The sequence below is a fragment of the Umbelopsis ramanniana genome, assembly GCF_025399195.1.
Source record: "Umbelopsis ramanniana AG unplaced genomic scaffold K450scaffold_2, whole genome shotgun sequence".
In the NCBI taxonomy this organism is placed as follows: Eukaryota; Fungi; Mucoromycota; class Umbelopsidomycetes; order Umbelopsidales; family Umbelopsidaceae; genus Umbelopsis; species Umbelopsis ramanniana.
This window is the reverse complement of record NW_026252088.1, coordinates 23,864-46,433: the sequence shown is the minus strand read 5'-3', so window position 1 is coordinate 46,433 and position 22,570 is coordinate 23,864. Positions and strand designations below refer to the sequence as shown.

Genomic DNA, 22,570 nt, shown 5'->3' with positions numbered 1-22,570 from the left:
CTGAAAAAAAAAAAAAAGGTACAACACTGCAAAACCAAAATGATGTAAGTTCTGGCTCCCATTTTCGTTTCTTAAAATTTGGACAGCCGCACCAGCTGGCAATATTACTCTTTGAACGGAAACATCTCTGCTAAAAAGCTTCCTTAGGAATCATGGCAAAGGTTAGTAGAAACTTGATCAACACTGGTATATGTTTCCCTCCTTTTTAAACTTACATTGACCCCATGTCTCCAGAAATTGCTATCAAAACCCACTAAAGACAAAAAAGCCGCCATCAAGGCCAACAGGCCTGCTAGAGCTGATTGGAAGGAGGGGATGAAGAAGAAGCAGGTTGGCGTATCTGATATGACCCTTCTATCCAAAATTACAAACGAAGCTATCAACGAGAATTTGGAAAAGAGATGGAAGAATGCCGAGATCTACGTAAGTTTCATCGCTGGTATGCAGTTAGTTTAGCGACTTTTTGGTTCATAGTGGGAAGGAAGGTTATTAATGCGACACACTATGATCTACGTCGCTGATGCTATATTGAACCATATACAAAGTTTTGAGGACTCATCGTTTTGTTCATAGACCTATATTGGACACGTCTTGATTTCCGTCAATCCTTTCAAGGATCTTGGCATTTATACCGAGGACGTTCTTAGAGGCTACCCCGGAAAGAATTTGTTGGAGGTAAAGTCACCTTTTGATCTGGATAAGGGTGAGCTACTGAATGCTAATTTGCTCCGTGATAGATGCCACCACACGTTTTCGCTATTGCTGAGTCGTCTTATCATCATATGAAAAGTTACAAGGAGAACCAGTGTATCATTATTAGGTAAGAAGATTGAATGGCTTGAACGTCGTTCATCAGCCGTGAAAGTGACACTAAACGGTCTGATATTATGTTAGTGGTGAATCTGGCGCAGGTAAAACGGAGGCTGCAAAGAGAATCATGCAGTACATCGCTACAGTTTCTGGTGACGGCAGTTCTTCTATCAAAGAGATCAAGGAAATGGTCTTGGCCACCAATCCTTTGCTTGAAAGTTTTGGATGTGCAAAGACTTTGAGAAACAACAACTCTAGTAGACATGTAAGTAGATTGTATTTCATCTGGTGTCGACGTACTGTCTGGTGGTATACTCATGTGGCTCTTCCTATTATGTTTTGGTCACTTTTCGCCACTTTAGGGAAAATACCTTGAGCTCAATTTCAACAGTCAAGGAGAACCTGTTGGTGCTGTCATTACAAATTATCTTCTAGAGAAGGTGAGTGCAACAAACTTATTGGAATTTCGGCATGAGCCATGACTTACTCATTCCCTATTATAGAACCGTGTCGTCGGACAAATTGAAAATGAAAGAAATTTCCACATCTTTTATCAGCTTACAAAAGGTGCCTCACCAGCATATCAAGGTTGGTTTTTCAAATCGAATCTTTGCTTTTCACGATGTTTGGTTTCTGTCTTTTCTGACCGGGTGACATCCGTTACAGAACAATTTGGTCTCCAGGGTCCTGAAAGCTATTTGTACACTAGCAAAAGCGGCTGTTTAGATGTTGATGGTATCGATGATGTTCAAGATTATAACGATACAATTGTAAGTGATCTATCATGCCGTCGATTCTATATGATTCAAGATGTTCTAATATACGCTATCTAGACCGCAATGAATGTAGTTGGATTGTCTAAGGAGGAACAAGATGAAATATTTAAAATGCTGGCTATCATCCTCTGGCTCGGAAACGTACAATTTGCAGAAGGAGATGATGGAAATTCGGCTATTGCAGACACTGATGGTAAGTGTCTGCTAGCATATCGCTTTGCCGATTACACACACTTATACCATTTTTTTTTTCTTTTATTATAGTCACCAACTTTGTTGCATACCTTCTCGAAGTCAACCCCGATCTTCTAAACAAAGTCTTGACCACTCGCGTCATGGAAACTCAAAGAGGAGGTCGCAGAGGTGTGTAAAGCAATCTAAACCAAACAATAATGCGAGAATCCATTCATTTAACAAGTCATACGTTTATAGGCAGTGTTTATGATGTCCCTCTTAATGTGACTCAAGCAAATTCTGTGCGTGATGCGTTGTGCAAGGCCATCTACGAAACTTTATTCGAATGGATCGTTGCTCGTGTTAACGTGTCGTTAAAGAATCGAAGCGCTTCGCAACATGTGCTTGGTGTATTGGATATCTATGGATTCGAAATTTTCGAAGAGAACAGCTTCGAACAACTTTGTATCAACTACGTCAACGAGAAACTTCAACAAATCTTTATCGAATTGACTTTGAAGGCTGAACAGGAAGAATACGTTCGTGAACAAATTAAGTGGACTCCTATTGATTTCTTCAACAACAAGATTGTGTGTGATTTGATTGAAGAAAAGCGACCTCCTGGTGTGTTTGCTGCCTTGAACGATGCTTGTGCTACGGCTCATGCTGATTCTGGAGCGGCCGACAACTCTTTTGTCCAGAGACTTGGATTCTTGGCTTCCAATCCTCACTTTGAGTCCCGTGGATCCAAGTTCCTTATTCGTCACTATGCTGGTGATGTGTACTACAACATTGAGGGTATGACTGACAAGAACAAGGATTCTCTTTTGAAGGATCTTTTGGACTTGGTTGCTTCTTCCACCAATCCTTTCGTGTCCCAAACCTTGTTCCCTGACCGTGTTGATCCTAACTCCAAGAGACGCCCTCCCACTGCTGGCGACAAGATCAAGACCTCTTGTAATGCTTTGGTTTCCAAACTTATGCAATGTCACCCTAGTTATATTCGAACCATTAAGCCGAATGACAACAAAAGTTCGTCCGAATATGATGTTAGCCGTGTTTTGCATCAAGTCAAATACCTTGGTTTGTGCGAAAACATTCGTGTCAGAAGAGCTGGTTTTGCTTACAGAACGGTATGTTTTCGCAGGATTGCATTTGATGTTTGAAAATCGTACTATATACTAATGCTTGGTTGACTCGCAGACATTTGAAAAGTTTGTGGAGCGTTTCTATCTTATTTGCCCAACTACTGGCTATGCTGGTGAATACATCTGGAATGGCGATTCCAAGGGTGGAGCCCGTGAAATTTTGAAGCATAACAATATCCCCGCTGAAGAATGGCAAATGGGAACATCAAAGGTATTTATTCGCCACCCAGAAACCATCTTTGCTCTGGAAGGCTTGCGTGACAAGTACTGGCACAACATGGCCATCCGTATTCAACGCGCATGGAGAGCATATGTGCGCTACAAGCATGAATGTGCACGCAAGATCCAACGATTCTGGCGTCAAAACAAGCACAACATCGGTTATCTCCAACTTCGCGATTACGGACACCAAATTTTGGGTGGCCGCAAGGAAAGAAGACGTATGTCGCTGCTTAGCATGCGCATGTTCACTGGCGATTATATGGATATCAAGCATGGCAGTGGACTTGCTAGAATGACTCGTGATGCTATCAGTCTTAAAGGTAGGCATATGGAGATTTCATGGTGTACGCGAGATGATGGGTGCTAAGAATTCTATTTTATCTTTAGGTGGGGAGGATGTTATTTTCAGCTGTCGAGGTCAAATGTTGGTTCCTAGAGCTATGCGATCCAGCGTGCCTAGCCCAAGAACATTCGTCTTAGTGAGTATTATCTACATTTATATGACACATTAAGAACAAGCAATCTTACTAGTTGTCTACCAACAGACCAACCAAAATCTATATATTGTCATGACTACTAAGAATGGCAAGGTGCTGGCATTGGTCACCGAGCGAACCTTGAACCTCAACATCATCAAATCCGTCAGCATGTCTACCTTACGTGATGATTGGCTTATCATCCATGCCGATAGTCCCGAAGGTGATGCTGTTATCTCGTGTGTTTTCAAGACTGAATTGGTTGCCCATTTGTTGCAACAAACAGGCGGTCGCATTCAGGCTAATGTGAGCGAGAGCATCCAGTATTCCAAGAAGGGCGGAAAATCAGTGACTATGAAGTTTGTGCGCGATGACAGAGTGAAGCGAGACGATGTTTACAAGAGTCACGTTGTGAACGTTCCAACTGGCGAACCTGCCAACAGTGTTTCGTACCCACCATGTGCAAGAAAGCCCAGACAAGCGAGTACCCCGCGTGCTAAGCCTGTCGCCAAGCGATCCACTCCCGCCGCCAATAGAGCCCGACCCGCCCCAGCTGCTGCACCTGTACGCACCTCCATTGCAAGCAATCCTGCAGCCAAGAAACCCGCTCCACCTCCTCCAGCACCGTCACCCCCTGCTGAACCCGCCATCCCTCAGTACAAGTGTCTGTATCCATTTAGCTCTGGCGAGTCTGGAGAAATTGCGTTTGAGAAAGACGATATCATTGAAGTACTCAAGAACGATGATGAGAATGGTTGGTGGTTGGCACGTAAGGATGGCATTGAAGGTTGGGTCCCTAGCAATTACCTTGAAGAGTATGTTGCTCCCAAGCCCACTGCACCTCCGCCACCTCCTGCACCACCTGCTCGACGCCCTCCTCCGTCCATTCCGTCTGCCGCATCAGGACAAACGGCTAGCCCTGTCGCCAGTCCTCGTAACAGCGTGAATGCCGGATTTGCTGCTAATGCTCAAGCCATCCCTATCCCTGGTATGAATGGCAATGCTATCAATTCCAACGGTGTACCTGCTTGGAAAGCTCAATTGGAAGCGCGAAAAGCTCAAGCTGCCGCCGGTGGTGGATCTTCGACTCCCACACCTGCTCCTAGACCTACTTCCATGTCCAGTAACCCTGTACCTGCTGCCCGAAGAACTCCACCAGCCACCGCGCCTAAACCAGCCATTCCACCCAAATCCGCCAGCATTGGTAAGCCTGTCATTCCTAGTCGCCCTGGTGCTGCTCCTGCTCCCGGTCCCCGAGCTCCTCCTCGTCCAGGATCCATTGCATCTCCTCCCCGACCACCTCATCAAGCAGCCAACCTTGCTGACGCGGTAAGTTGAATGATTTACATGGCCAAGTCATTGGCTGTCATGTAGATACTGATGCTTTTTGTTATATTAGATAAAGGCACGTAGACAGCAAAATACCGCTGAAGAAGATGATGACGAATGGTAAAAACACCTGTGAGAAAGCCTATAAGGATGTATAATTAGATATAATTGTTTCACTTTTTTTCTGGTTCTCTTTTGTATAATGTTTGTTCATAGCAACAATGTCATAAAGGAAATACGTTTTACTTGAAATCGATGCCTTTCGGAACCAGAAGGTTATGAAGGGAGCACGGTCCTCTTAATCCAACAAATCAAAAGAAAGCAATCTGGTTTTTTTTTTCTTAAAAAAAGAAAAGAAAGAGGGCAAACAATAGCATAGCAAGCACATCGAGTGTGGGGCAATAACTGACAGCCCTTAGTATTTCTCTTTCTAAAAATGGAGTTTTTATAGCATTCTGTTGAGACGCAGTGGTGTGTAATAAAGGAGGGAACTCAAGAGGCGCATGGGGCCAGACTGCAATTAAATGGTACATTATCACGGAAGGGTAGCATAGGTAGTTACATAAAGGGAGGGGGATGTCGGAAGGGCTATATTCAACAAGCATGGCACCATAGATCAAGTTTCTCCGGATTGGAATGCTCAGCAGGAACAGAACCAGCTTGCTCTTGTCTCTTTTTCCAGGCAATGCGTGCTTGCATGATATCGGTTTCGTCTTGCATGGTGATGAATTCATCGTCTTCGTCTTTGAACAACAACTTGATGTCTTTTTTGCCATCAAATTTGTCTTTTACCTTTTCGGCCAGCTCAGAAAAGGAAACAGTAGCAGGTACCACTAAGATTCGCATATCATCAAAGTGAAGCTTGATCTTCAATCTCACATTCATATTGATGTCGTCTTGTAAATCTCGTAACGCTTCATATGTGGAAAATACGTCTCCTTCGTGGTGGTTCGTCTCGTAATATCCCATGACATCTTCATCATCATGGTGGCTATGCGATCGACTATCATCCATGGTGGTGTCAGATATAGGCGTCTTACCGCCAGAACTGTCCTCTGAATGAAAACCGCTGTCTTTTCTTAATTGCGCATTCCTTGGATCCAGCGTCAAAGTGCTGTTGGCGTCAGGTATGGGGAACTCTAAGCTGATCATGGCCAAGGTCTTTTCTTCATCAGGGCTGGAAGGTGCAGTCACTGGACTAGTGGGAAGGGTTTTCCATATACTCTCTTGCTGCAACTGCTTATAATCATCGTCTTTGATTTTCTTGCGACTTACGGCAAAGACAGTGGACTCTCGCTGCTGCTGGGAAAGGTTCGGAGCCGATAATGAAGGTCTGGGTTGAGAATCGTTGGTTATGAAAGGAGGTGGCGGTGGCGGCATGAACTCTTTGTAGGCTTTATCCGGCGATAGTTCAGTGCCTGCTGAACGAGAGGGCAGAAGTTTGGCCACCATCTTATAAGACGGTCTAGTCATCAATGACTTGAAATTCAGACGATGTTGTTTGCGTGGCCGATCCATAATGACGGAGTTCTGCCTCGTGCCATTGCTCTTTTCCGAGTGAACCTCGGCAGCTACGGCAAACATTTCCATGTGTTCCAATCGACTTTTGGGCGGGCGATAGAGGACTTTGGAAGGAATGGAGAAGATCGAGTAACCTTTGCCTTCGTCTTTCAATGCCTTTTCAATGATATCGTGTTCGTTATTCAACTTCATGGCGTTGGCCATTTCTAAATCTTTGAGTCCACTTTCGACTTGGTTGTTGTACAATTTGCAAATACCTCGGTTGAAGAGAACTTCGCAGGCATACAAGTGGAAGGCAAGGCCTAATTGGCCATAGTTGATGATGTTGTTTCCTCGCATAACCTATCATTTGGTTGGAAGAGAATCAGCTGCTGTACTGGTCGGACGGCCAATGTTTTTTTTTTTTTTTTTTTTAATTTTGGCTCCTACTCTAATTATTTTTTCAGACATACCGTATACGCTTCATCAAAAGCTGCGCATGCTAGGTCCATGTCACCGATAATAAATGCTGAGACTCCGCGCTGGAAGTAGGCCACAGCAAAATATTGGTCGAGTTCGATAGCCTTGCTATAGGCAGCTAGCTGTGCACAAATAAAGGATAAGTGTCATTGTACAGTTTAAACACAGATCCACATTTTAGTCGGGGGAACTCGTGCTCCGCTCTAAACTAGGTAAAGAAAAGCTCCTTTGAACTTACCGCTCGTGGATAGTCGTCTATTGTTGCTAACACCAACCCGATATTGAAGTGCATTTTAGCAGTATCTGCTAGTCCCTATTTACTCTCGGTAATTAGTCGCCATCCATTTCCCTGATCGTCCATACGATACTTACAATAAACAGCTTCAATGCTTGGTCGTAATCTTCTCGATCGTATGCTTCGCATGCTCGAAGCCATTGCTCGAGTTCGAACTGCATTGTATTAGTGTATGTCGCGTGTGCGCTTGGTCCAAGTTATCAGTAAATAAACCAACCTTGGCAACCATAGTGTGCAGACTTCAATTGAAAAGGAGAGGCAATGAAATGCAAGCAGGGGGTTCCACCTTGTAACAAAAGGCTTCTTTAAAAGAGGTTTAGGAAAAGAACGAGGGAACTTTGAACCAAATCAAAGGAAAGAAGGGAAAAAAAGGACGAAACTCGTTTAGTGCCAACTCGAGTTCCCTTGTCTTTTTTTTTTTTTTCAGTGATCGTCTCCGAGCCACCAAAGTAGCTAATCTGCTTTTACGATCACATGGCTTTGCCCCGCGCTCTTGCCTTTTTTCTATGGGACTTGGTTGATGATTCAGGCAGTGGCAAGTATTACAATGTTTTATAAAGAGGTCTGTTTGTTTTGTTGAAAGCTTTGTATGGTTTTTCGCTTGTAGGCGCTGTACATCTTCTTTGGAGGGTTTCTACTGGTGCAAAATTTTAGCTCGGCGATGGCCAGATTGTATGGGAACACGGCCCAAGTCAGCCAATCTGGCGAATAGTTTAATTCTATCACATAATCATGCCTTGCTTCAGCGATACCACAGGAAACTAGCACTGTATCCATGGTACTTACCCTTGACAGATAAAAATAAGAACCATCGAACTGGATCACCATAAAAGTTCTATGCAATTCCATTGAGCAAGAGACTGTTGTGAGGCATGGGACCTCTCATACGGCTACTTGGCGTTATGACTACCGACACAAAAACGCGCTTTACCGTAGATCACAACTTTCTTGCTTATCACTCCAATTGAAAAGAAAAAAAAACCGTAGAATGCGTGACAATACATGCTTAACGTGACAAGTCCAGACCCTCGAAACATAGATCAACGTGCATTCAACGTCTCTCACCTCCTACGTTTAACTTAATAAATATAGCATGGCAATCGCGTGTATTGTAATCTGATTCACAACATGAATTTCTTTTTTCCCATGAGATAAGCATGTTAATGATAACTCTGCCGATTTCTATGCCTGCTTGACTCTGCACAAGCAGTTTATATTTTCGCGCGGGTAGGGACATGTAATAAGGTAGCCATCTAAACTCCGTATGTGCTACGTCACATTTTCTACTGCCCATTGTCAAACGCGTTCTTGAAATTTTTCGGACATACATCCTTTGCTCGATTCTGACATTTGAAGACGATGGCTTTACGTATACCAAAGAATACCTTGCCTCAACTCTTTAAGGATGGCTACAAGGTAATTTGAAAACACCGGCCTCGATCTGCCCTGTGCTGGATAGACATCTGGATCAAAACCGTCCGGTCCTGTCAGCATCAGATCAAACCAGATTACACTATCCAGGAACGATCTGACTAATATTTGTGGTCTAATTTGCAGTTCCAACAAGGTGTGGAGGAAGCTGTTATCAGAAACATTGAAGCTACACATGAGCTCTCCGAGGTGACCAGAACTTCACTCGGCCCTAACGGTAAGCAACGTTTCAGGCTGTCAGCAGATGAACTTCAGATGAATCCCGATCTAGTGGCGCAATCCGACTTGGATGGCAGACAATTCCTTTGCTAGATGCCATGCATTGCTCTGATTTGCTGATCACTTTACCCCTGATGTTTATATAGGTCGTAACAAGATGATCGTCAATCACTTGGAAAAGTTATTTGTCACCAATGATGCCGCCACCATTATCCGTGAACTTGAAGTTGTTCACCCTGCTGCTAAGTTGCTTGTTATGGCTTCTCAACAGCAAGAATCCGAAGTTGGCGATGCTACCAACTTGGTTCTTGTCTTTGCCGGTGAGCTCCTTGAGAAGGCTGCTTACTTGCTCCGCATGGGCTTGCACCCATCTGAAGTCGTCCAAGGTTATGAACTCGCTCGCGATAAGGCTTTGGCTATCCTTGAAGGTACGTACTCGTCATTTGCATGAACCCCCTTGCGGTTCCCTTCGTCCCGTTATTCACTTTCGTCATCGAACTTTAGAACTCTCTATCGACAAGGTCAACTCTCTCACCGATGCCAACGAGATTAAGAAGGCCGTTCGTTCTGCCATTTCCTCAAAGCAATATGGTTATGAAGATCTTCTTTCCGAATTTGTCATCGAGTCTGCTATGAACATTATGCCCAAGAATCCCAAGGATTTCAACGTTGACAACATTCGTGTTGTTAAGATTATGGGATCCAGCGTCCACGAGTCCAAGGTTGTTCGCGGTATGGTCTTTGGTAGAGAACCCGAAGGTATGCAGTTGTAATGGGGATTAATTTGTGTACAACCTTGTGTGCTTTCAAAACCAATATCAACCATTTCCCCATTTTTCTTATAGGCAACGTCCAGAATGTTACCAAGGCTAAGGTTGCTGTTTTCACTTGCCCCTTGGACATTTCACAAACTGAAACCAAGGGCACCGTCCTTATTCACAATGCCCAAGAAATGTTGAACTTCACCAAGGATGAGGAATCTCAAGTCGAAAAGATTTTCCAAGAGTTGGCTGATGCTGGTGTGAAGGTTGTCGTGACCGGTAACGGTGTTGGTGAACTTGCCCTTCACTACTTGAACCGATTCAACATTCTCGTCGTCAAGGTGTTGTCCAAATTCGATCTTCGTCGTCTCTGCCGTGTCATTGGCGCTACTGCCTTGGCTCGTGTTGGTGTCCCTATGGCTGAAGAAATGGGTTACTGCGACATTGTTGAAACTGTTGAAATTGGTGGTGATCGTGTCACCGTCTTCCGACAAGAAGATAACGATAAGTCACGTACCTCCACCCTCGTTTTGAGAGGCGCTACACAAAACCACTTGGACGATTTGGAACGTGCCATTGATGATGGTGTTAATGTCATTAAGGCTATTACCAAGGACAATCGTTTATTGGCTGGTGCTGGTGCTGCTGAGATGGAGCTTAATAAGCGTCTTCAAGCAGTTGCTGACAAAACTCCTGGTTTGAACCAGCATGCTATTAGAAAGTACGCTGAAGCTTTGGAGGTCATTCCCCGTACCCTTTGTGAGAATGCCGGTATGGATGCTACTGAGGTTTTGTCTCGGTTGTATGCTGCACATTTCCAAGAGGGTGGTGCCGGTGCCACTATCGGTGTTGATGTTGAGGTATGGTTTCCTCCACAATGAATGCACTGACTCTTCCTTTGACTATAAATTCTAACCTGTGTATTGTCATAGAATGATAACGATGGTACTCTTGACGCCGTCAAGCATGAGATTTTCGACGCTTTCTATGCCAAGTACTGGGCCTTGAAGTTGGCTACTGACACTGCCTTAACGGTTTTGCGAGTAGATCAAATCATCATGTCTAAGCCTGCTGGCGGACCAAAACCTCCCAAGCAGCAGGCCAACTGGGATGAGGACTAAATCAACAGCATCCCATTTTTTTCAACTGACTATCCACTGGGAAAAGGAATATTTTCTAGCAAACGTGGATATGCTGTTTATAATCAACAGTGGAATGTTTTCAATTTTCTTCTTTTTATTCCTTTTTCTCTTTCAATATGTACAATTGCCATAGAATCAAGGTCTTCAAACCGTGCTCACAACCCATGCTTCCTTTCCACTTCGAAAAAAAAAGAAAAAGTAAAATTATAATTAACATTTGATGGATATTACATGTTGCCTGAAGTGGGGGAATTTCGAAGCGAAAGTTATCAGCTTAACAAATCAATCATATCGCCACTTTGATGGCCATCAGAGACGTGTGGGGATTGTAAAGTGGGTGTATAGACGACAGAATCCATGAGATCGCTGGCTTCGTCATCTGTGTCATCTTCTTCGTTCGCAAGCTCCACTGCTCTTCGCAAACTAGCCAGCCGCTTTTCACTTTCCAACAGTTTCTTTGTCGCTTCCTACAGTGAGGCGTCAGCTTGTGTTTACATCTCTGGTCACTAAGTGATATACACACCTGCAGTTGATTTACCGCCTCTTTGTACACGTCGTCATACTGCTTGACAATTAGTTTGGTATCTATCGTCTTCGCCATTTTCATCTCTAAAGGACTAAGCAGAGGTGATATTAGCGAGCGCGAATATATATGCCAGCCCTTCAATTATGAACAAAACTGTACCTTGGTTCGACAGTTGACCCGCTGTTAGATATAAATTCTTTGTACCGCAGGGTATTTTCCATCATATTCACGATTTCAGTTGAAACTTTGGTCATATTGCAATGAGGATCCATGTCAGTGACTTGCCACATTGAGCAAGAGTAGCAGTGCGTTTCGCCGCTCTCGCTCACGAGAGACGAGGTAAATAGTGTAAACAGTGTACAGGCTGGCAGCAATTTCACTAAGCTCAACATCATAGCTCTTTCGCGCTGTGATGGGATCTGCAATGTCTGCCTCCGAAATCGAAAGTAACCCACTATATGACTACGATCCAAGTTTTCGATTTGTGGAAATAACAGGTCCTCATCGAACTGGCCCAACGCATTATAGGGTCGATCATGGGCTCGAGATAACAGTTGATACCCTCTTACAACTACGAGTAGCACGATTTAGCCTGGTGTTTTTAGATCTTACTCAAGCTTATTTTGTAGTTCTACTCACTGGTAAAATCCTCACAATGCTCTACAGTTTCGTCCGAGCTATCGTTGACAGTGCTAGTAGTCCGCTTGACGCGAGACCCTATCAGAAAGCCCTCCTGTGTCGGGATCGATGAAGGTTTAATGACATTGATGGCAGGTAAAGTGCTTTAAATGTTGCCATTTGTTTACCTGATCTGCAGTAGCAGTAGCGCATTCATAGAGTAGAGAACTCCAGGCTATTGGAGTCAAACGCACCAAAGGGACTAATGGTTGTAAATGGTCCATGCATACCAGTTTTCACAGTTTAAAGCTGAGACTGCTTCGATTTTGGGTCCGTCATTTGACTTGCAATTTTCTTTTGGCTGTCAGTTCGAAAAAATATTCCACGATCTACAATGCCGCCCACCATGTTTTTATTGCGACGATCTGCATTGCAGGCTTTGCATTCCGCAAGGAATGTTCACCCCATACAAATGGCCAAGCCTTCTTTATTATCACTCAGACCGGCTCCCAGTATGATGCTTCCTTCTGTAACACGACGCTGGTTGACTAGTGACGTGAAAGAAACTGCCGCCTCACCCATAAAGCAAGAGGTCGACGAGGAAACACTAGACCCCGAAGCTTTGGCAGCCATTGAAGCTGATTTAAAAAACATGGAAGTCAATGACGAGGAAGTTGATCCAGATTGGTTTGTGGACAAGGTTTACGAGCAAGATCATCCAGAATACCAACAGAGTGATTTTGTACCTCTCTGGCAGCGTCGAGCTGCAGGTGATTCAAGCCTTTCTTCAGCTGCAGAGGAGATGATCAAAGGAAAGAAAGTCAATCTCCCGTCAGTACTTGCGTTGTTGGAGGAAAGCAAGGCCGAAAACATTGGCGTCATTGACATGCGCTCAAAGTGCGACTGGACAGACTTTATGATTGTAGCCGAAAGCTCTCGCGGGGAACGATTCCTCAGCAGCATTGCCGATGAGGTCGTCAGTGTGGTACGTTTTTTTGATATTGATGTATGAGTCACCCGATAACTCGTTCATTCATTAACGTGTTTTGGTCATTTGTATAGTTGGGTAAGGCCCAGAAGGCAGACCCAACCATGAACGCACTGCCCAAACCAAGCGTTGAAGGAAAGAATGAAGGCTCTGACTGGCTCCTTGTTGATGCTGGGCCATTTATCATTCATCTATTTACCCCTCAGGCTCGCGAACAATATGACCTTGAAGGATTGTGGTCTAATGTCCCGGACGATCCTCTGCTGCGAGTTGAAAACAGCGGCATGAATGCCGACCAGCTCAAGGAAAAAGTCGAAAACAGCTTTGGTAAAACTATTACAAACTAATTAGCGATTGGGCATGTAGAAATCTCCCCTCCCCACTCATGTTACTTCAACACCAACCTTGGCATTGTAAATTAACGAAACCCTGCAGATAGTAAATAACAACATCATCAAACCAAACAGCACCACCATCATGGATAGCATGCAATAATAAAGTTTGCAAAAACAAAATGAAAGTATTTTTTGTATTTATTTTCAATTATTCTATGTGGTGTGATGTAGGTGAAAGTATGAATACAGGAGTATAGTGGGCAGAAGTTATGCAGTGGAAGGTGAGCTTCGGCTTCCACTCGTCGCTCCCTTTAGCCAGTTGACATACGATGGGTTATCGCCTGATACGACGCGGTGTAGATCATTCAATCCACCAGTTACAATACCGCAGTACAATCCTACCAGTATCGTTCGTTTTAAGCTGTTTCTAGACAATTTGGCTGTTGCCTATGTAAGTAATTTGGAGTATCCGCAAAACTTCTTTACGAAACAAAATCAGACGAAGAACTTACTCATAGCAGAGAACAGAACGCCTGTTCCCATACCGGCTGTAATGGAATTGAATATATCGGCTTCCTTTCTAGTGTCGTCCAAGGCAGCTTCCATACCGCCATAGGCAAGACAAATGGCGGCCGTGGGGATACCCATTCGAACGCCGCGCTTGATGCCGCCCAACATCACCTTGTAGTTCTTGGTTTTGTGGTAAAAGTACCAACCTCGTACAGTGGTAGGCAACTTGTGGGCATTTTCCGCCAAATACTGGTATGCTGTTTGCTTACCACCGAGATACGATCCAATGGTGAATCCCCAAAATCCACCTATGATGGTCATTAAAGCTAATCGCGGGCGAGCTTCGATACCAGCACGGGTCATCACAGATCCAGCCGCTATGCCTTCTGTGGATGTCCCATGTTGAGTTGTGTTGCTGGTTGTTAGGGTTGGCCCTGTGGTCGTTGTTGTGTCTGCCATGGCCTTTTCACAACAAGTGCTTGACAAGGAAAGTGTGACTTTTAATTAAGCGAAATGCTGGTGGTAAGATTTTTAGGTTTTTTATTTTTCAAATATCATAAAAGTCTATGTGAACTCCACTCTCAAACTCGTTGGAGAATACAAGCTTGAGGAGCTTCTTGGCAGAGTCCTCCATCTTCACGAGTTTTCCCTGTTGCGAATTGATGTTTTAGTACCAATGTTCTGTTAAAAATCAAATGATAAATAATTCTGTACCTCATCAGCCATGGAATCATAAATTTTCTTTTGTTCTGCGTCTCCTAGTGTTGCACGGACTTGAGTTTGCATCTCATTATCAAGAGGTCCGGGGGCATAAGACAATGTTTTGATGTGATTGTCTTTCTCCTCTGTAGCAACGACTTTAAGGAACATGTCTCTGGCAGCCTTGCCACTAGCGTAAAGTCCCCAATTAGGGAATGCTTGAACTGCCAAAAGTGACGAAATATTGACAATCGTAAGATCAGGTGGAAAAGCGCTCTCATCGGAAGAAGGAGGTTGACGGAATAGTTTGATGAACCCAGATACCAGCGACACATAAGAAACGATATTGACATCGTAGTACTGCTTAATCTCGGCCGAATTGTAAGCTGAAGCCTTCTTGGAGAGATCCCCAGTGGTACCAGCATTGTTGATAAGATACGCATTGGTAATGGGGGATGAGGTCTGAATTTGCTGGAAGGAGGCAGGCAATATTAGTCTCTGATGAGTGCAATAAAAGACTATATCTTATACAAACCTCGACTAATTTTCGAATGCCACTGAGAACAACGTTATCAACGGTATCTAGGTTGTCGAGCTCTGCGTTACCGATACAAAAGCACTTTAGCTGCGGTTCTGTAAGGGACCTAGCGGCTTGTTCCAGAGACGTTGAATCGCGTCCAACCAGGATAAGGGTGGTCAAATGCCGTGACTCCACATTAGCCTTTAGTGCATTTGCGATGGCAAGCCCGTAACCGCGATTTCCACCGGTTATTATGAAAAGATTGTGTCGTTGCATTGTTTATAGTAGAGAAGTACAACGCCTGAAGTCTTATTTTATAACCCGTTTGTGAGTGATGCATGTGTTTCCATTGTGGGAAATTTTCGCAGTGAGATTTCAGCCCTCTGCTAGAATGTCAGCCTGGCTGCCGACTTGTACCTAGTTCTAGTTCTAGGTCACCCACCATACTATAAAAGAGATCATACACAATTATGAAATGTAAAGGAGAGTGATATACCATCTTTCGCGTTGCAAGTGGATCGAACAAAACGTCCCTACAGTTTATTCGTTGTAAAAAAAGTGATATTTAATGAAAGGTACCAATTATATATAAATTCGATTATGTAAAGATGGCAATGGCTTGCCTATAATACTTCTTAATTCCACGAGTATCGTCCTTTTCCTTTTCGTCTAATTCTTCCCTCCAACGCTGTTCCATGTCCAAGTCGCGGCCAGCGTCAAGGTCTATCTCGCGAAGCGGGATCATCTTACTTTTGGTCCATAATTTGGTAATACAATAGCCAATGGCTACACATACAAGGCCAGCATAATTACCAATGAGACCAACGGGATCTGCAGGACTAAAGTAAGAATAACCGGCAATCAGAGCGACAACGGGGCAAGCAATCATTGCAAACAAATCTCCCCAAGGATGCCCAGGCGCATGATATAATAGTTCGGAAGTGTCTTTTCCTTGTAGCTTCCATGCTCGTCTAAACCTCCATCTCGAGAATGCGATTCCAAACCAAGTGACAAATCCTTGACGAAAATTTCAATGTTTTGTTTAGTATGTTATACGAAAGTATTGACTCATTGACAAAAATTAAAAAACGCATTTACCAGCTACACCGCTCAGATCAGTCAAGACCAAAAAAAGTGCTTTTCCAGGAATGAAAGAAGTTGCAAATGTGACAAGACTGACCAAAGTAGTGCATATTAATGCGTATATAGGGACACCTCGCTTATTAACTTGTCCAAGTTTTCGATGTGCATAGCCTTCCTTGGATAAGGCACACAAGGTTCTTGTTGCAACGTACATACCGCTGTTACCGCAGCTCATGACGGTAATAAGGATGACTGCATTCATGACGTGCGATACTCCGCCAAGGCCAGCAGCAGTGAAGACCAAGGTGAAAGGAGACACTGTAACGTTAGAGCTCTTTGACAACAGGTCAGGCATATTCCAGGGAAGAACCATGCCCATAACAAAAACTGGGAATATACAATGCACATCAGCAAATTGTCTCGCTTTTACGTTGATAGATACTTTCCACATAATTATATGCTTACCTGAACCAAGATAAAAAATGAGCAATCGCCAGAATACATTTCTAATTGCACGAGGTATATCTTTTGTTGGGTGTTCAGATTCACCAGCAGTGATACCAACAATTTCTGTGCCTTGCATACTGAAGGAAGCCAACACAAATGCATTTAGGACACCTAGAACGCCATGGGAGAATGCACCGGGATCTACCCAATATTTAAATCCGTAAACGGTGCCACCAATCACACCACCTGAAGTGAAGCAACCAACAATGATAAAAATCAAAACAGCAATAATTTTAATCTGGGTGTGGTTTGCCGAATCATTTAGTATGTACATCTGGTGCATGGACCGAAAGAAAGTTGCTAACTCACCACTGCAAACCAATATTCTGCTTCAGCGTATGACCTTGCGCCGTATAGGTTGAGGCAAAAGATGACAATTAGCCAAATTCCAGACCCTAACGCAGAAGTAAAAGATTAGAGTCAAGCACACCAGTTAAAAAACATATTGTTTATCTGTTACTTACATGCCCATCTTTTTTCATCATTTAAAAAAAACATAGGGTAACAGTTAGTTCAGGATCAAGACTTTCCTATCACCCACCTTTTATTACAGTCCTTAAAGTACTTACGATGGAACCTTGTCCGTCCAATACTGCATAACAATGGGAATAGCAGTCAACTCGGCGCTTACTATCACACTCCAACATGCCCAGTAGTTATATCCAATAGTTCCTCCAAAGGAAGTGTCTACAAATCGCTGACAGAAAATTGTGAAAGATCCGGAAACCTAAAAAGACAGCGCTTATAGTTTAGTTTGCTGAGTAAGGAGATACTGTACAGCCAAGAGCTGTTCATGCATTGAATAGCATACCGGATACATCGTCGCCATTTCACCTACAAGGTAATTGCACAAGTTCAGCGTGATATCAAGATGACAGGTAACAAAACAGATACAGAACGTACCCAATGCGAAAGTAACCCAAAATACGATGAACCCGATGATGGCGTAGGCAATTAATGCACCAGCTGGTCCAGCAGCCGCTAGGTTGCCTCCAGCACTTAAGAAAAGACCTTGGCCGATGACACCACCTAATGAAATCATGGCCAAATGGCGAGATTTCAAGCTTCGCTTGAGAGTGTGAGGCTGATCCGTTGACTGCCTCTCAACATCAGAGGATATGGACGAATGTGAAGACCGTGCCTCTGAAGTGCGATTGGTGTCTTCAATGTTTTTAACAGATCCTTTTTCCACCTCGCTCATATTGGATGAGAATAGAAGAAAAAGCGACTTAAGGCAGATCAATCAGTTTATCTTATATTTATACTTATTCAGCTATAAGGTACATAACCGGGGTGTTTTTTTATTATTTTACATTCAGAAATAATGTCCTTTCCCCAACCGGGATAAAATGATCAATACGTGATTCTCTTGATTCATAGAAAAAAACCTTGATCTTGCGTTCTGGGGCTTCTAAGCGACTTTACCATTTTCGATGATGACGATACGTGCCACGAGTAGTGGATGCAGTTGCTTCCTCAGGACACATTTCATCTGAATGTTTATTTGAGTTCCTGGCGGCAGAAGGCGTGCGAATACATGTACCCAGGATATGCGGAAAATTCATTCTCAACAAAGGACCATTGCACATTCATACACTAGCGTTCCCCACAGGAACGAACTTATATTCTCAGACAATTGACTCGCATCAAGTCAGGTGCCACGAAAAGAAGTGCGTACCGGTTTTTGACTGACAATGGGGGTTACTTTATCACGCCACAAAATTCGTCAATCACACAGGTCTACGGCTGCGTTAACCATATTGTGCCTGTCTCTTCGTTCTTTCTTTTCTCTCTTATAAATTCATAGCGCCAAGAAGATTTTCATGTATTCTGGTGGATACTTAGTCGCGGAGTTAATCAAACGTTAATTTCGCTTTACTGTAACTGTAATTTTATGGGAAAATCTTCTCTATACGAGAGGGCTAATTCACATTAGACGGCGATTGATTGAACATCAACTTCCACGCTGTCTGCTTCGATGCAGCTTTTCAACTACGAGATGTCGTAATTTCCCTTAATAAATCAGAGAGCCTTTGCTTTATCTGGCTGGCTACCCTTACTACTTATGTTGGTAGCCTTTCCGACTACGCTCTCAGAAGTTTCTAAATTCTTATTTTATCATGCATTTTTTCGCATTAACCAGCAGGGTTATTATGTACTATATTCATCTTTACGGACCCTAAGTCAGATGAGGTACACTGACGTATATGTCCATCCGCTTTCATTTCTTCGAAGCTTAGAGCCAGTGTAGACATGTTTACTGGCAGTCGTACTTTTTTGGCATAGTAGATTGCCATACCAAACCAGAAAATTCTCATTATCCATATGGAACAAAACATTGACTTCACACTGATGTGAACATCATGAGAGCTAATAGAGTGCTGCAATAGTAAATTATCATACATTCCTATTCCCTCTCCCAGGCAAAATCGGCCAGGTGTCCTAACTAACACTGAAATCGACCAAGCATCGAAAAGTAGAAAACGACAATATATATATCCATGCTACAATCAAAGAAAGTATACAAATATTGAGCCCAAAAATGCTATAAATTCAGATCCTTTTCTACTATTTATCTCCCAAAATTTCTGCTATACACTATCGGGTTGTATGAGGACCTCCAGTATCGAGATCTTAAGACACACAGTACGCAGGGCAAAAATGACTATGCGGACTTCTAAAAATTCAAAGCTTCCAGCACTTTCTTTGCACCGAGACGAGTGGATCTTCAATTTCATACACAATTTTTTTTTAGAGCCATCAGTGAATAATATCCTTACGGTCTTTCCCCTTTTTTCTTGCAAGTTGGGCCATACCCGCCACTTAAAGCTTCTTTACATAATAACCTCACCGATAGTCCTAACAACTACAGCAGTCCCTAACTCAAAATGAGCTCTGAACCAATGGACATAGACACTAACAATGTGTAAGTAAAATGGCCCAAAAAAGTGCATTATCCTCATGCCGATCTCCATTATTAGATGCATTGCGATTTGCTAGCATCCTGTGATTCGCCAGTCAATCTTGTCAGTGATCGGCGATCAAGTAGTCAGAGATCTTTCAGTGATTCGGCTGGCAGGGCAGGCATACTTAAATTGCTTCAAGCTCCCTTGCTAATCTATTCTAATCCGTTATAGATCGGCAGAAGAGATAAAGAATCAAGCCAACCAGGAATACAAAGCAGGTCACTACGCCGATGCTATTAGGCTGTATACCCAAGCTATTGGTAAGCAAGCATTGCTGCAACGTACCTGGTACCTGAGACCTTGATGTTAAAACGCTTTTGTTATGCGTCTCATGTAGCTGCATCCCCAAGCACAGCAACGTATTATTCCAACCGAGCTGCTGCATTGACCATGATCAAGAAGTATAAGGAGGCTGCTGATGATTGCAGAATGGCCACTAACCTCGACCCAGACAATGTGAAGGCCTACCTTCGAGCTGGCAAATGTCACATGAATCTTGGTAACTTGGATGAAGCCAGCCGACAATATCAAATTGCGCTGTCAAAAGATGCTGGCAATGCTCAAGCTAAGAGAGACGTATACAATCTTCAGCAGCTTGGTAATTATGTCGGCCAAGCCGAGATGTTCATGAAAAACAAGCAGTGGGGTTTGGCTGTCAATTCATTGGATAGAGCCCTTTCCTTTGTCGACAGTGACGCTGTGCCCTTCACCTGGAGATTGTGGAGGGCTGAATGCAACCTTGGCCAAAAGAACTACTCAGAAGCCAATAGATTAGCAAAGTAAGTGTTAAAAAGAATGTCAGGTTTAGTAATTTGGGCAAAATCATTGATATCCACTTTCCATAGTGAATTGGTTCGAATGGATTCGCAGAACCCCGATGCACTCTTCTTGCGTGCCAAGGTACTTTACATGCAAGGCGATAATGCTAAGTCTGTAGCACATTGCCAGGAATCTTTGCGCTGCGATCCTGATTATGCCAAAGCTCGTGTTTTGCTGAAGAAAGCGAAGGCCATGGAGGCACAAAAGGAAGCCGGTAACACTGCATTTAAAGCAGGCAGACTTCAGGAAGCCTATGACTTGTATTCCTCGGCATTGGAGATCGATCCGGAAAACGAAGGAACAAATGCCAAATTATATTCTAACCGCGCTGCTGTATTACAAAAGGTAAATAGAAGCGTTTACCAATGCCCAATTTGATTTCTGTTTCTGGATTGACTCATACTGTCCAATTCTCAGCAAAAAAAATATCAAGATGCACTGGCAGACTGTAACAAGGCTTTGGAACTGGATTCCACGTTTACAAAAGTATACAGTCGTCGAGCAGCATGCTATATGGAGCTTGAAGAGTACGAAGATGCCGTACGAGATTATAAACAATTATCTGATGCAGAACCCGGAAATAGAGGTGAGTACATCGATGTTTATTTACCCTCCACGTGGATGATGGATTGGAAACCAAAAAAAATTGACACTGGGCCCTGCACATAGAATACCACAATTTATTACGAAAGGCGGAATTAGAACTCAAGAAGTCACAAAGAAAAGATTATTACAAGATACTGGGACTTGGCAAGGATGCATCTGACTCAGAAATCAAGAAAGCATACCGCAAATTGGCTTTGCAGTACCACCCTGATAAGAATGCCGGCGATGAAAAGGCTGAGGCTCGCTTCAAGGAAATCGGTGAAGCCTATGCCATTCTATCTGACCCTCAAAAGAAGCAACGATTTGATTCTGGTGTTGACCTCGATGGTGGTATGGGTGGTGGTGGATTCGATGGAGCCAATGTAGATATCAACGATGTGTTCGCTCAAATGTTCGGCGGTGGTGGAGGTGGAGGCTTCGGCGGTGGTGGCTTCCCTGGCGGCGGCGGCTATCAGCAGCAACAAAGACGAGGACCACCAGGCTACAGCACCAGTGGCGGCTACACTTTCCACTTTGGTTAATGGATCCACGTTGGTTAATGAAGAAACACTACAAATTCTTTGAGGCGTTTGCCTTTCTTTTCATTTTTGCTCTTTCATTCATCTGCAAAACCATTTCCCCCTTTGATCAGCACTCTGAGCGCCACCTGTAAAATCTCATAGAAGCTAGGAGTGGCATACCAACTAAGAAATGAAGGAAAAAAAAAATAGTAATTAAATGTCATGTATCTCTCGTACAGCAAGTAGACGATATTGAATAAAAGAACCCCACCCCCCCAAAAAAATTCATATTAATCATGCTCTGTTCTACAAGTAATCGGAGTCGCTGTCAAAACTTGGAATGACATGCGTAATGATTCTGACAACACCACCAGGCAGTGGCTTAATACGTCAGTGTGTGTCTTCCACATGGAAAATACATGAGCAGCTAGACAATGATTCTCAGCTTGACAAAAAGGAAAAAGGAAACTTTGAGAAAGAATGGATAATACGACATTCGTTATCTCTGTCAAACGTCAAGTTAAAGCGGAAACGCTTGAGGCAGGGTCACTTTTGCTTTCGATAATATGTCACACTGGATTGCAATTCTTTGTAACACATTGCATTGGCACCTATAAAAACTCCAACCTGACTTTCCTTTTTCCTTGTTCACTCTACACCACTTCTCTTTCTCGGCAGGATCCGTCAGCGTTAGGAATGTCTCCATCTCCAGTAAACACCAAGTCTACTACTGCATCTCCTGTTGCTAACGGTGTCAGCAAAACATGCCTAATTTGCGGTTCTCGTAATCATCAAACTAGAGTAAGTTGTTGTCGTCTTGCCCGATCGTTGCCACCTGGAATGAAATTGTTGTCTAATCCTTACCGTGTATGTATAGAATTGTCCCGTCTCTCCTCGCACATAAAGATGTCCTTGGGAAGCATCCACTTGCGTAGCATTCGTATACCCCCCAAACCAGTCCCTTCATCCATCCGCCGGTCGCCGATAGAGCCCGCCCCAACTCCTTTAATGGTTTTTTTCCTTTATACCACCCAAAATTATAGAATATATTACTTCTCTTGGTTTCAATTTTGCATGACTAGGGATATAATACAAGTAAAGACCTAGATTGTTTTCCTTCAATAGAGCGT

General features: G+C 43.5%; 8 protein-coding genes across 8 annotated transcripts; 4 read left to right on the top strand and 4 right to left on the bottom strand.

Moving 5' to 3' along the window:
• The first annotated feature begins 48 nt into the window (after positions 1-48).
• Positions 49-5,191, top strand: K450DRAFT_218149 (uncharacterized protein). The gene is made up of 14 exons (XM_051585159.1): positions 49-161; positions 235-423; positions 574-675; positions 738-820; positions 895-1,075; positions 1,173-1,250; positions 1,314-1,398; positions 1,477-1,580; positions 1,644-1,779; positions 1,851-1,949; positions 2,019-2,893; positions 2,964-3,450; positions 3,518-3,609; positions 3,676-5,191. Exons 1-14 carry the CDS (start codon positions 153-155, stop codon positions 4,942-4,944), a joined length of 3,789 nt encoding a protein of 1,262 aa, XP_051449105.1. The 5' UTR covers positions 49-152; the 3' UTR covers positions 4,945-5,191.
• A 131-nt stretch (positions 5,192-5,322) lies between these two features.
• On the bottom strand, positions 5,323-7,525 carry K450DRAFT_218145 (uncharacterized protein). The gene is made up of 5 exons (XM_051585158.1): positions 7,428-7,525; positions 7,288-7,365; positions 7,154-7,228; positions 6,909-7,037; positions 5,323-6,798 (listed from the first exon to the last, which is right to left on the bottom strand). Exons 1-5 carry the CDS (start codon positions 7,437-7,439, stop codon positions 5,530-5,532), a joined length of 1,563 nt encoding a protein of 520 aa, XP_051449104.1. The 5' UTR covers positions 7,440-7,525; the 3' UTR covers positions 5,323-5,529.
• Positions 7,526-8,495: 970 nt separating this feature from the next.
• K450DRAFT_218143 (uncharacterized protein) lies at positions 8,496-10,896 on the top strand. The gene is made up of 6 exons (XM_051585157.1): positions 8,496-8,626; positions 8,768-8,858; positions 9,007-9,288; positions 9,365-9,619; positions 9,706-10,481; positions 10,554-10,896. Exons 1-6 carry the CDS (start codon positions 8,570-8,572, stop codon positions 10,740-10,742), a joined length of 1,650 nt encoding a protein of 549 aa, XP_051449103.1. The 5' UTR covers positions 8,496-8,569; the 3' UTR covers positions 10,743-10,896.
• K450DRAFT_218137 (uncharacterized protein) lies at positions 10,768-12,229 on the bottom strand. Its single transcript, XM_051585156.1, has 5 exons — positions 12,096-12,229; positions 11,929-12,022; positions 11,449-11,860; positions 11,287-11,380; positions 10,768-11,230 (listed from the first exon to the last, which is right to left on the bottom strand). Exons 1-5 carry the CDS (start codon positions 12,189-12,191, stop codon positions 11,033-11,035), a joined length of 894 nt encoding a protein of 297 aa, XP_051449102.1. The 5' UTR covers positions 12,192-12,229; the 3' UTR covers positions 10,768-11,032.
• Positions 12,096-13,484, top strand: K450DRAFT_218135 (uncharacterized protein). The gene is made up of 2 exons (XM_051585155.1): positions 12,096-12,892; positions 12,970-13,484. The coding sequence occupies exons 1-2, from the start codon at positions 12,302-12,304 to the stop codon at positions 13,240-13,242; spliced, it is 864 nt and encodes a 287-aa protein (XP_051449101.1). The 5' UTR covers positions 12,096-12,301; the 3' UTR covers positions 13,243-13,484.
• An 803-nt stretch (positions 13,485-14,287) lies between these two features.
• Positions 14,288-15,235, bottom strand: K450DRAFT_168697 (uncharacterized protein; the record flags this gene model as incomplete). Its single annotated transcript, XM_051584080.1, has 3 exons — positions 14,288-14,389; positions 14,455-14,937; positions 15,008-15,235. 3 exons carry the CDS (start codon positions 15,233-15,235, stop codon positions 14,288-14,290), a joined length of 813 nt encoding a protein of 270 aa, XP_051449100.1.
• A 225-nt stretch (positions 15,236-15,460) lies between these two features.
• On the bottom strand, positions 15,461-17,409 carry K450DRAFT_218130 (uncharacterized protein). Its single transcript, XM_051585154.1, has 7 exons — positions 17,361-17,409; positions 17,119-17,276; positions 17,014-17,021; positions 16,859-16,944; positions 16,508-16,787; positions 16,058-16,429; positions 15,461-15,976 (listed from the first exon to the last, which is right to left on the bottom strand). Exons 1-7 carry the CDS (start codon positions 17,376-17,378, stop codon positions 15,558-15,560), a joined length of 1,341 nt encoding a protein of 446 aa, XP_051449099.1. The 5' UTR covers positions 17,379-17,409; the 3' UTR covers positions 15,461-15,557.
• Positions 17,410-19,278: 1,869 nt separating this feature from the next.
• K450DRAFT_218125 (uncharacterized protein) lies at positions 19,279-21,734 on the top strand. Its single transcript, XM_051585153.1, has 7 exons — positions 19,279-19,475; positions 19,687-19,775; positions 19,853-20,294; positions 20,361-20,679; positions 20,752-20,920; positions 21,004-21,302; positions 21,473-21,734. Exons 1-7 carry the CDS (start codon positions 19,438-19,440, stop codon positions 21,590-21,592), a joined length of 1,476 nt encoding a protein of 491 aa, XP_051449098.1. The 5' UTR covers positions 19,279-19,437; the 3' UTR covers positions 21,593-21,734.
• The last annotated feature ends 836 nt before the right edge of the window (positions 21,735-22,570 follow it).